The sequence below is a fragment of the Euprymna scolopes genome, chromosome 26, assembly GCF_053919585.1.
Source record: "Euprymna scolopes isolate OS-2025 chromosome 26, ASM5391958v1, whole genome shotgun sequence".
Lineage (NCBI taxonomy): Eukaryota > Metazoa > Mollusca > Cephalopoda > Sepiida > Sepiolidae > Euprymna > Euprymna scolopes.
In genome coordinates this window covers 89,160,065-89,172,394 of record NC_136507.1, presented here as the reverse complement: position 1 = coordinate 89,172,394, position 12,330 = coordinate 89,160,065, and the positions used below count along the sequence as shown (strand labels likewise).

Here is a 12,330-nt window from a genome sequence, read left to right as displayed (position 1 = left end):
AAGAGTTGGCTGTCAGATAGTAATGAACTGAGAAGAAAAACTTATGTCGCCAGTTTTGGTGACTAGCTGAGAGTGACTTAAAAAAAGGCCAGATATCTAGGATTTCTGGTCAAAAGTAGATATATTTAGGAGACAATGAGATTGGATAGAATCAATTAGGATATGCTCGATGAGCGAGTCAGAGTTTGATTCACTGAAAGTCAATGAATTGGCATCAAACAAAGATTTTCACTAGGACAAATACGACTGCAACAGTATCAATAAACAGTGTTTGGGATGCTTAACCATGACAACAGTATCACATAGCATGTCCATTACCAACAAGTCAAATAAACAAAAGACCATACAATGGAGTTAGTCTTAAGCTGAGATTCTGAATTTGAAAGATGTCTATGCTAGTGGTGGGGCCCCAACAACACACACACACTCAGCAGTTATCAACATGTCAAATGCACAATGTATATATTTAGTTTTGATACTTTACTTTGAACACAGTTTGTTACCAGATACACGTGTCCTTGGCAATCGCCAATATGAGAGACAAGGTTAGAACAAAATGAAGAAAGAAACACAAACATCATAGGTCAACAGAGGGTAGCGGCCAGTATAATGATACAGGTTTTTTTTTTTTACAAAGGAGTCACCACTTATCAAGGCCCAGAGGCCATTCCAGGATAAGGATTAATGAATGTACGGTAGTCAATAGGACAATATCGTAGTAATTGTTAGTAGTGTAAATTTGGTAAATTGGATTACTTAAGGGGAACGGCTCATCAAGAACTTGTTTACGTTAGACTTGAACACAACCATATTGTAGTCAGATGGAAAGCAGGCAAACAGAAGAGAGTTCCACAGGCAGTTCTAAGAAAGTAGCTTTGTTCATGGAATTTACGTTTAGGTTTAGTCACAGATAAAGAGTTGGAGTAATTATTGATAATGGTTTTGACTAAACAAGTGTTTTTCGTGAAAGTCTGGCAAGGGGTACAGTTAGTTAAATCAATAAAAAAAAAGGACATATTTTGTGACGCTTACTGTTTAGTTTGGAAGGGAAGAGGAGGAGCAGAACCATTCACATCATCGCAATAATGTTCCAGAAAAGTATGCAACAGCAAAAATGTAGATTCCTGGAGGTCAACACAGAAAGGACGATGCCAAGCGATTACATTCCTGGAAAGAAAATAAAAAAGCGATAATATTTGACTTTAGCAGAAAATGAGTAATGGAAAAATGATGGCATTCTAAGAATATGCAGAAACAGAAAAACATCCACTAATATTTAAAAGATATAAATTATCTGCCTGTGTCTGTGCTAACTGCTTTAAAGTTTTTGGATCTTAGAACTTAAAATGTGGAAACAGAATGGAATGAAAGCCTTTGTTCAATCTCAAAAGACAATGGATACCCCCAGTAAGAGTAGCTGCACGTGAAATGCGGCAAAGGTTGCACAATCACTAACCATAACTCTCCTGAAATTGGTACTGCTTGAGTCCAGTAGCAAAGAGAAATTCAGAACAACTGAAAATAATGCCGAGATAAGCGGAGAGCAGATACAGCACATGGAATTTCCAAATGGTTACCCATTTAGTACTGACCAGGCTCAATTTAGCTTAACTGTTGATCTAACGGGAACCAGTGTGTCAACGTGATTATGCTATAAGATGTAGTATTGATTAAAATCTACCCTTTCTTATCGGAACATCCAATAATTAAATAACAGCTTAGAATACAATTAAAAAGATATCTACTTACATATAAGAGGCACTTTGCGCGTGCTTGTGTGTGTGTGTGAGAGAGAGAGTGTTTGTTCTCTATGGTCTATGAAGCAGCCAATTTTTTTTTAAATTTCACACAAATTTACTTGATGTGTCTGGCAGTGTTCTTAGATAGGTTTTGTATCGGAATGCCCTCGATAATTATCAAAAATTGATAATCGAAAAAACTCTGATTGAAGAAGGAATAGTCAGTAGTGGTAATATATAAGGATAAATACTAAGACTAAACATTTAAAACAAGAAATTTAAGGCTCCTAACCTAGTTAGTGTTTGTCGGTTTCAAAAGCTGTACTTGAAAAAGTGAAATGCAAAATAAATCTCTAAAAATCAATATCATGCTGCGTAAAAAACACACACACACAATTTATCAAAAATAAAAATTAAACTTTCCCATAAAATATATAAAAAAAAACAATTGATTTTCTGTTATTAAAGAAATAACTCATAAAAAAAAACCCATGCAGCGAATCTTTCTTTCATTATTTTTTCATGCTGAACATCTGGTTCATTTTAATATGACCTTTTCCTGCTGTTTATGGTTTTTGGCAGCAGCAGCAGCAGAAAAAGTCTGTTTTGTTTGGTTCAAAAACTATATCAGTACCGAAATTCCAAGCGTGTTTTTTATAAAACTAGCAGGCTTACTCAACGTTGCCCTGGGTAAAAGTGTAACATAACTTCTCTCTCTCGCTTCCCCTACTACTCTCTTTTCTTCTTCGCCCAGCCTATTCCTCTCTGTCTGGATACACACACACAACTTCAATTGGCATAAAAGAAATAACTCCTAGTGAAAAACAGAGAAAACAGATAACATCAAATGATAAGATGTCTTGATAACATCAAATGATAAGATGTCTTGATAACATCAAATGATAAGATGTCTTGATAACATCAAATGATAAGATGTCTTGATAACATCAAATGATAAGACGTCTTGATAACATCAAATGATAAGACGTCTTGATGACTTCAAATGATAAAACATCTTGATAACATCAAATGATAAAACGTCTTGATAACATCAAATGATAAAACGTCTTGATAACATCAAATGATAAAACGTCTTGATAACATCAAATGATAAAACGTCTTGATAACATCAAATGATAAAACGTCTTGATAACATCAAATGATAAAACGTCTTCATAACATCAAATGATAAAACGTCTTGATAACATCTAATGATAAAACGTCTTGATAACATTAAATGATAAAACGTCTTGATAACATCAAATGATAAAACATCTTTATAACATCAAATGATAAAACGTCTTGATAACATTAAATGATAAAACGTCTTGATAACATCAAATGATAAAACGTCTTGATAACATCAAATGATAAAACGTCTTGATAACATTAAATGATAAAACGTCTTGATAACATCAAATGATAAAACGTCTTGATAACATCAAATGATAAAACGTCTTGATAACATTAAATGATAAAACGTCTTGATAACATCAAATGATAAAACGTCTTGATAACATTAAATGATAAAACGTCTTGATAACATCAAATGATAAAACGTCTTGATAACATCAAATGATAAAACGTCTTGATAACATCAAATGATAAAACGTCTTGATAACATCAAATGATAAAACGTCTTGATAACATCAAATGATAAAACGTCTTGATAACATCAAATGATAAACTGTCTTGATAACATCAAATGATAAACTGTCTTGATAACATCAAATGATAAACTGTCTTGATAACATCAAATGATAAACTGTCTTGATAACATCAAATGATAAAATGTCTTGATAACATCAAATTATAAAATGTCTTGATAACATCAAATGATAAAATGTCTTGATAACATCAAATGATAAAATGTCTTGATAACATCAAATGATAAAATGTCTTGATAACATCAAATGATAAAATGTCTTGATAACATTAAATGATAAAATGTCTTGATAACATTAAATGATAAAATGTCTTGATAACATTAAATGATATAAATGGGATTCTTAAACAGTGAATCTTTTAATTTAAATTTTACATATTATGCCAATTCAAAAAAAAAAGTACTTTGTGAGTATTTGTTGTAACTTTTTTAAGTTTTAGCTTGACATACAGACAGACATACATTTATCTTTTATATAATAGACTAAAATTTTCTATATAGAAAAATAATTACAGTTAGAACTTTCATTGAAGCTAAATATAATATGAAAAAAAAAAAAGATTTTTTTTCATATTATTTGGATCCTTCAGAACACCGTTTCTCATCTCGAATGTTATTTTTATGTTTTGGTCAATATAAACTGATCTTCTTCAGATGTATTTTGTCGAACTCTGGCATCTTTCTGTCAAACTTGGGAATCTGCACAAAATTTTTAATGGAATCCTTTATTTAATACATACAATTAGCATGCTCAATTAGCCATGATTGAGTAAAATTCCTACGTAATTTGCAATTTTATTTTTGAATGTTGCCTGCACTGAACCTTCAACCTCCAGTAGAGCGTAACTTACGACTAAATTTTAGCAAAGACTCTTCGTGTAGTGAATTCAGCCAAATCATATGAATAATCATCTAAAAATTCGAACCATAATATGAACTTTGTAGATATTTGTTGTATGGTTTTCAAGTTTTAGCTGGACATACATAGATTTGCTCTTTATAATATAGATTGAAGTTCTTTATATAGTAAAATAAGTTGTTACAGTTTAAACTTTTATTGTAGATAATTATAATCTGAACCTAAAAAAAAGATATTGGGATGATTCTAAGGGTTGTCAAAATTTAAATTAATGCTGTTCATAACGTATTGTTAAAATACACAGATTCTTTGCTTTAAGTAAAATGTGATGGTTCACCTGTCGGTGGGAAGAGCTGTCCATGCAACACTGTGTGAGGTTCCAGCAGAGATCTGGTGAATGTTGATTCCTTCCATGCCAATGACTTTTTTCGGCTTAGAGATGGGGCTCTGCGCATGGCCTTGACCACACTGACCCATCGTGTTGTTGCCCCAAGCGTAAACTTCATTTTCTAAAACAAATACAAGAGAAACATTATTCAAATAGATAAGGATATTTAAAAATATAGAAAAAAAATATTACTTTATAAATTCTATTTATATTCTTTGACTATGTATACTGAAATGTTTGTGAGCCAAAATAATTGTTTTTAATTGAACTTAAATAAACCTGTTATTCATTAAATGAATTTACTTTTCAATTTAATTTTTTTGGTCCCCCGAAAAAAAGGAGGATGGACATGTAAATTCAAACTTGTTTGTCCGTCCGTCCGCACTTTTCTCAATAACTACACTTTGAAATTTTAAAAAATTTCGCACAAACATTAAACATGATATGAGTAAAAAAGTAACAGAACGGATTTTCCAGAAAAACGCTGGTTGCCCCCCTAGGGGTACCTTTCGGGTTAAAATGGCTAAAATTGACACTTTTGTGCTTATTAAAAAAAATTGATGCCTTAGATTTTTATAAAACTTTCTGAAAAGTTGTAACTAACTGATTTCTATATAATTTTGTTTGTCTATACGTCGCGATAACTCTTGGGTGTGCCTCAGGGTTTTTTTACCGCTAATAAAAGCACTCCATTTTTGGGACTATTTTACCATTTTTGTCCAAAATTTTCTGTGTATGCCTATTTAGCAGTTTTGCATGGTGCTGAGCTCAAATTTAAATATGATAAAGCCTTGAGGACTTTTGGGGATAACTGGAGAGGGGGGAGGACAAATGATGTACTTAATCATTTCTTTTTTTGCATGGTGCAGAACTCAAATTTACATATGTTAAGGCCTAGAACTGCACCATTTGTTCATTTTCACCAGGATTTGACATCCCCTGGGGACTTTTGGGCTAAATGGGGGGGGGGGGGGGCAAATACTGAACTTAGTCATTTTTTTATGCCTCGTTCATTGTTCACTCACGGGGGATCATGCATGCTTCACTTGACTTTTTTTAAATATAAATTTATCATAGATTGTAGAATACATAAATCATTTTTTAAATTTATGAGAACATTGGAAAAAAATCGAGTTTAGTGCAAATACTGTTGCCATATCTGGGCAGGAGCTGCTAAAAACAGCGTATCCTGCCTTGACAGAGTACAAAATAGACTTTGTGGCTTGGTGGGAGATGCCCTTTTCTCTACCCTGCAACCTCTCTCCCACAGAAGAGACGTCGCGAGCCTATCCTTGTTTTATCGTTATTTCTTTCTTTTTTTTTTTTTTTTTTTTACAGTGATCACCACTTATCAAGGCCCGGAAGCCACTCATGGATAAGGGTTATTGCAAGTACATTACGTTAGTGTGGAGATTTGATGAAGTGTTTACTTAAGGGGGTGGTTCATTAGGAATTTGTTAACATTGAACTTGAAGACATCCAAGTTGTAGTCCGGAGGGAAGCAGGCAGACGGAACAGAGTTCCACAGGCGTGCAGTTCTAAGAAAGAAGCTTTGTTCATGGAATCCGCGTTTTGATTTAGGCACAGATATGGCAGGTGCTCGTCTGAACTCCAATCTCTGGTCCCCCTTCGCCAATCTTTCACGAAAAACACCCGTCTAGCTGAATCCACTGTGAAAAATTTTCCCCACTCTATAGCTGTGCCTAAATCAAAACGCGGATTCCATGAACAAAGCTTCTTTCTTAGAACTGCACGCCTGTGGAACTCTGTTCCGTCTGCCTGCTTCCCACCGGACTACAACTTGGATGTGTTCAAGTCCAATGTTAACAAATTCCTAATGAACCGCCCCCTTAAGTAAACACTTCATCAAATCTCCACACTAACGTAATGTACTTGCAATAACCCTTATCCCTGAGTGGCTTCCGGACCTTGATAAGTGGTGATCACTGTGTAAAAAAAAAAAAAAATATGTAATAAAAGTCGTAAACAACGTAAATAATTCTTGTTGGACCATCCCCCCAAATAATCAAATTCTACCCAACCTACACCATTACCACCTTAGATTCATTAACTCTTATCCTTGGGTGGCCTTCAGGCCTTGATAAGTAGTGACTCTCTTGTAAATAAAAAGAAAACAGCCTTATACATAATAATTTTTGCACTTTATGTGAAAGCAAAATACAGGAACTCTGGAAACAAATAAGTGATAAAAGTCGAATTAGAAATAAAATTATGAATTCTACACAAATTCAAAAATTATGTTCCATTTAAGGAGGAAAAAAAAGGAATGAATAACCACATATGCAATTTAAAATTGATGAGCAAAGAAATAGAGGCTTAATCTTAATAATATTTGATAACAATAATAAAAAGAAAGACAAGAATTAACTTCTTTTATTTTTAATATAGACACAAAACAATTCTATTATTTAAGGAACAATGGTAGGGAACGGTTAATTCATATGTTCAATAATACTTGTCGCAAAATTTTTGATATAATATAAAGGTATGATTAAAGAAAATTAGAAAGGTTCTACTTATAGACACTAGTGATAGGAACTGACCAATCAAATCAACCCACGTTTTGTTAGCAACCAATCAGAAACCTGAATTGCTCTATAAAAATATTGGATCTTTTAGAATTCCCACACACAATTATTCGTGTCCACATGTAAAAGATGTTTGCTCTTTGTCTATAAACTTATAAAGTTCTAGACTTATACAAATCAGCTACCCATCGAAAACGTTTTTTCATCTCACAGACTTATACAGATTAGCTTCCCACCGAAAAATTTGGTGCTTGTTAAAATAGAGTTGACAGATCCATTTTTAAAAAATTATGTGGTTTTAAAAAATAACAATACTTAATTGTCATGTTGAAAATAGTAATATATCCAAAAATTATGAAAATTCATTGAGTTTAACAACTCCTATTGTGTTTTTAGTAAAAAAAAAAAAAAAAAAACAGTCTATCACTATCAGCTAAAACAAAATGTCAGAAATTAAAGTAGTGAAAAGGAAGATAAGTATATCCCCCTGTATTCGCAATCTTGAAGGTGTTCACATCTAGGGAAAATGCAGTTTCCCCCAATTTTCCATAAAAGTTACTTTTAACTATAAATAATTTTATACTCGAATTTTCATAATTTTTAATACATTACTAATTTCTACATGACAATTGAGTCTTGTTTTTGCTTAACTTTTATCCTCGAGCGGCCTCTTGGCCTTGATAAGTGGTGATGCTTTCGTAAAAAAACAAAAAAAAAATTAAAAAACATATCGATCTGTCGATTATCTTAACAAGCAGTAAATCTTTTTCATCTACAGATTAGCTATTCATTGGAAACTTTTCAGAAATTAAACATGGCTTTCAATTCCAAAATATTTTTTTGCACTCTCAGGATCGTCGTATATATTTGAGGTAGCCATTTAGTGCATTTGTTGACTTCACATGTTGTATTGTTTATTGAGATCAGTAACATGAACAGCATTCTCATAGCTATCAACACGTCACGAGCAATGTAATGCCAAACAGCATTCTCAATATGCAAATCTGAGTACAACTGATGCACTGCAAAATGCTAGCATAGCGCAGTAAACTGCTTGTGTTTTTGTGTTCATATAAAGAATTTCTGCAAGTCTTTATGTGTCCATGCACTAATACCTTGTTTGCTGTTCAAAACTGTGTTTGTGGGTTGATTTAATCTGGGATCACAGTTTTTATTTATATATAAGAATATAAGAAAGAAAAAAAATACATGTATATATATATATATATATATATATATATATATATATACAGGGTGTCCGTAAAGTTACTATACAGTCTTATTGTTTTATTGTATTATATTTGTATTAATAGTTAATATTTACTGTATAGTAACTTTACGGACACCCTGTATATATATATACACGCACACACATCTTTATTTCTTTCTTTATTCAAACATGTGCCTCCAAGCAAAACACATTGCCCAGATTTTACTTATACCATGCCGGACATTTTTCTGTCTCAAAGAGAGGTTTGCTCACCCATCCTCAGGATTAATATCAACAAAATGAGGAAAAGAAATAAAACAAAAACAAAATAAGTCTTGCTCTGAAGAAGATATTTTTAGAGATTGAAAGTCTCAGCTCATGTACTAAAACAATATAATAAATGATTATTGTCATTTTAGAATTGTGTCATTTGTTTCAATTTCTATTTTAAATTATATATATATATATATATATATATATATATATACTAGCAATCGGTGCCCGGCGTTGCCCAGGTGTTTTGAGGTTAATGCTGAGAAAAAAAACAAAAAAAACGGTCAATTTTTTAAAACTTTGACCCCTATTATGACCTCTTAACATTTATTGTTTAGGGATCAAGTAAAGTTAATAAGTTAGATCCATGTCCAAGGAATCTATATCTAAAATATCACGTGTTTACTGTTTAGACCCAAAATTGTAGGAGGAGTTTGGTAGAGTTCTCAAAGGTCAAATCGTTGAATATTGACCACTTAATCGCCAAATTTCTGTCGAAAACCTATCACATCGATTTTCCCAAATCTCAGTACCCTGTATATCAAATTTCGAATCTCTAGGCTTAAAATTGACAGAGTTTTAGCGTAGGGAAATGCACACAGACACACAGACACACACAGACACTTAAACATGTGTGTGGCATCCGTCAGTCGAAACGACTATGGATCAGCAGCGCCGTATTAAGATGTTGTTATAAACATAAACATCATATATATAAGGATAATAGTACGCCATATATATATAACAAAAGACCATTATTTACTCAAGTGAAAGGAAAACCCGGGGGAACTTTACCCAAAAATAAATCTATATTTTTTTTGTGTGTAATGATAGTCTTATAAGCGAGTAATTAATAATTCAGCCATCTTGATTCTTAACCAAACAGAAAGCGATAGCGAGGGCAAATTTCGCGAATTTGGCCTTTTTTTTTAAAGCAGTTTGGCCTTCAAAATTTCTGTTTGGCCTTTTTCTTCACCGATGAAATCTGGAGACGCAACGGGAATTTTCGGCAAAAAAATGTTGTTACTATGCACATCTATGTAATGAAATACAATTTGTGGCAAAATTTCAGGAAAAACTAATGGATGGTTATCTCGCAATAGTCCGGACAATTCGCTAAATTATCTCGTCAAAACCTTAAATCTCGAATTTTTGTGCATTTTTTTTGGGGGGGGGGCTTATTTGGCATAATAGTGTCCATTTAATAGTATTATCTTGAAAAAATAAAAAAATAAGGAAAATTACCAAAAAAAACAAACAAGAACAACAAAAGTGTGCCGTATTTTTAAAAGTTTTATTGCGTTGTTTTTATTTGCTTTTTTTATTTCATCGGTGAAGAAAATGGCCAAACAGAAATTTTGAAGGCCAAACTGCTTTAAAAAAAGGCCAAATTCGCGAAATTTGGCCTCGCTATAAAAAAAAAAGGGAAATCCCCCTACTTGAACTTTCTGTTTAATTTTGCTTGTAGCGTTGATTTTTTTCTTTTTTCGCTATAAAAAAATAACTACTTGATGAAATTACGTGATTTTTTCTGTAGGAAAACTTTATCCCATGACGAGTACGTACAATATATTTTTTTTTAAATATTTCCATTTTTTAATGTCAATGGAAAACAGCACGTACCCAAACCCTACAGAAAAAATCACGTAATTTCATCAAGTAGTTATTTTTTTATAGCGAAAAAAGAAAAAAATCAACGCTACAAGCAAAATTAAACAGAAAGTTCAAGTAGGGGGATTTCCCTTTTTTTTTTTTATAGCGAGGCCAAATTTCGCGAATTTGGCCTTTTTTAAAAGCAGTTTGGCCTTCAAAATTTCTGTTTGGCCATTTTCTTCACCGATGAAATAAAAAAAGCAAATAAAAACAACGCAATAAAACTTTTAAAAATACGGCACACTTTTGTTGTTCTTGCTTGTTTTTTTTGGTAATTTTCCTTATTTTTTTATTTTTTCAAGATAATACTAATAAAAGCCCCCCCCCCCCCAAAAAAAAAATGCACAAAAAAACGAGTGAACGCGCATATTTTTTTTTTTTAGTTTAGTTTCATAATGGCGGCCGTGATGTCGGAGGTTCAATTGTTAGATTGTAAGTTAGTTTCGTATTTTTTTAAGTTGTAAATCGCAAGTTAGAAAAAAATTAAACCCTTCCAAGATGGACAATAAATAAGACCAAAATATTTTATGGTAAAGTTAAGAGCGTAAGAACTATACTTTTTTAGGAGATGTGATTATTGGATTAACCAATCAGAAATCGTCTGTGGCACACACATCTGTTTTTATAGATATATAGATATAGATAGATAGATATATATATATATAGCTAATTAGCATTCCAAAAGCAGATGTATTTATTTTGCATTCATACAATTTTATTCATATGTGAATGTAGTACGTCTTATACATGTTTTGTTGAATAGCAGTAATTCGCTAAACAAAGGAAGAAAAATAAAACAGTTGGGAAGATTTTTTTTTCCTTAGAATAAAAAGGATATGGTGAAGGAAAATATTGATAAAAGGAAATGGAAATCTTAACTAGCAGGGACCTGTGGAAATTCCACAGCAGACTCTTTCATATGAAATACAGGGTGGTCGCTAGAAAAGCGGGAAATTTTAAGGTCAGCTTAGATCATGAATAAAATGTGTGATTGCTATTTTTTTTTATTGCTTCTTTTGTTGTCGAGTCTGGATTTCTAGGTTAAGATGCTACAGTAAAGTGTGCGGACAACATTTTTAGTATCTATGAGTATAATATAACATATGTCTTTGAAAAACTTTGTAAAAATTATTCTTTGTAAAAATAAATCGTTGTTTGACAAATTTCCCGCTTTTCTAGCAACCACCCTGTATATTGATCTTGGCAGTCTGTGAATGTTCAGCATAAATGGAGATGTCCTAATATTATTGTAGCTCTTTTGTTAAAACTGCAAAAGTATTTATCTAAGCTAGCAGGGACGCCCAGCATAGCCTGATTGTAAAATATGCCTAAATATCATACTTTAATTTATGTAGATTTTGTATTTATATAGAGTCAATTTTCTACTGATTCTTATATATTATAAAGTTGGGATTTCAAAAATAAAAAATATGTATTCATATGACTTGGGTGTGTCAGCTTGAATCGAAATCAAAACTTATGAAGAAAATATATATATGTATATATATATATATATATATATATATATATATATATATATATATATATCCATTCATGTGAAATCACCTTTTTCTTCACCATATTCCATTTTACTAAAGCCTACCCTCTGATGAGAAGGAAAGTATTTCTTCAAAACTCTGCGGATTAACGACTATCCACTTATTTTGTGCTTCCTTTTTAAAATTAAATATGTTTTCAACTCTTTTTTTTAACATGTTTTATTAACTACTTGTTCTTATATATATAACTTGAGCTCCTTCAGCTATAATCAAAACTGAAACCAAAACTTGTGAAGAATTCTTGGTAAAATTATTTATCACAAGAAATGGAAGGTCATAACAATTAAATGAGTTACTTGGAAGAAAACAGATGTAAGTGTGATACACAAAATAACACACACGGTATCATATTAATATATAACTAAAAATAAATAAATATATTAAAAATGGAAGACTGAGTATATGTCAATTTTTTTAGATTTTATTTCCCATGT

At 31.9% G+C, this 12,330-nt stretch overlaps 1 protein-coding gene across 4 annotated transcripts in view; it reads right to left on the bottom strand.

The window, feature by feature from the left end:
* LOC145248252 (putative E3 ubiquitin-protein ligase HERC1) overlaps positions 1 to 12,330 on the bottom strand; it is a 335,131-nt gene that overhangs the window by 229,963 nt on the left and 92,838 nt on the right. For all 4 annotated transcript variants that reach the window (XM_080110122.1, XM_080110124.1, XM_080110123.1 and 1 more), the window contains exons 11-12: positions 4,602 to 4,773; positions 1,033 to 1,167 (exon numbers count right to left, since the gene is read on the bottom strand). In XM_080110122.1, coding sequence (XP_079966248.1) covers positions 1,033 to 1,167; positions 4,602 to 4,773 — 307 coding nt within the window. The remainder of the gene's footprint in view (positions 1 to 1,032; positions 1,168 to 4,601; positions 4,774 to 12,330) is intronic.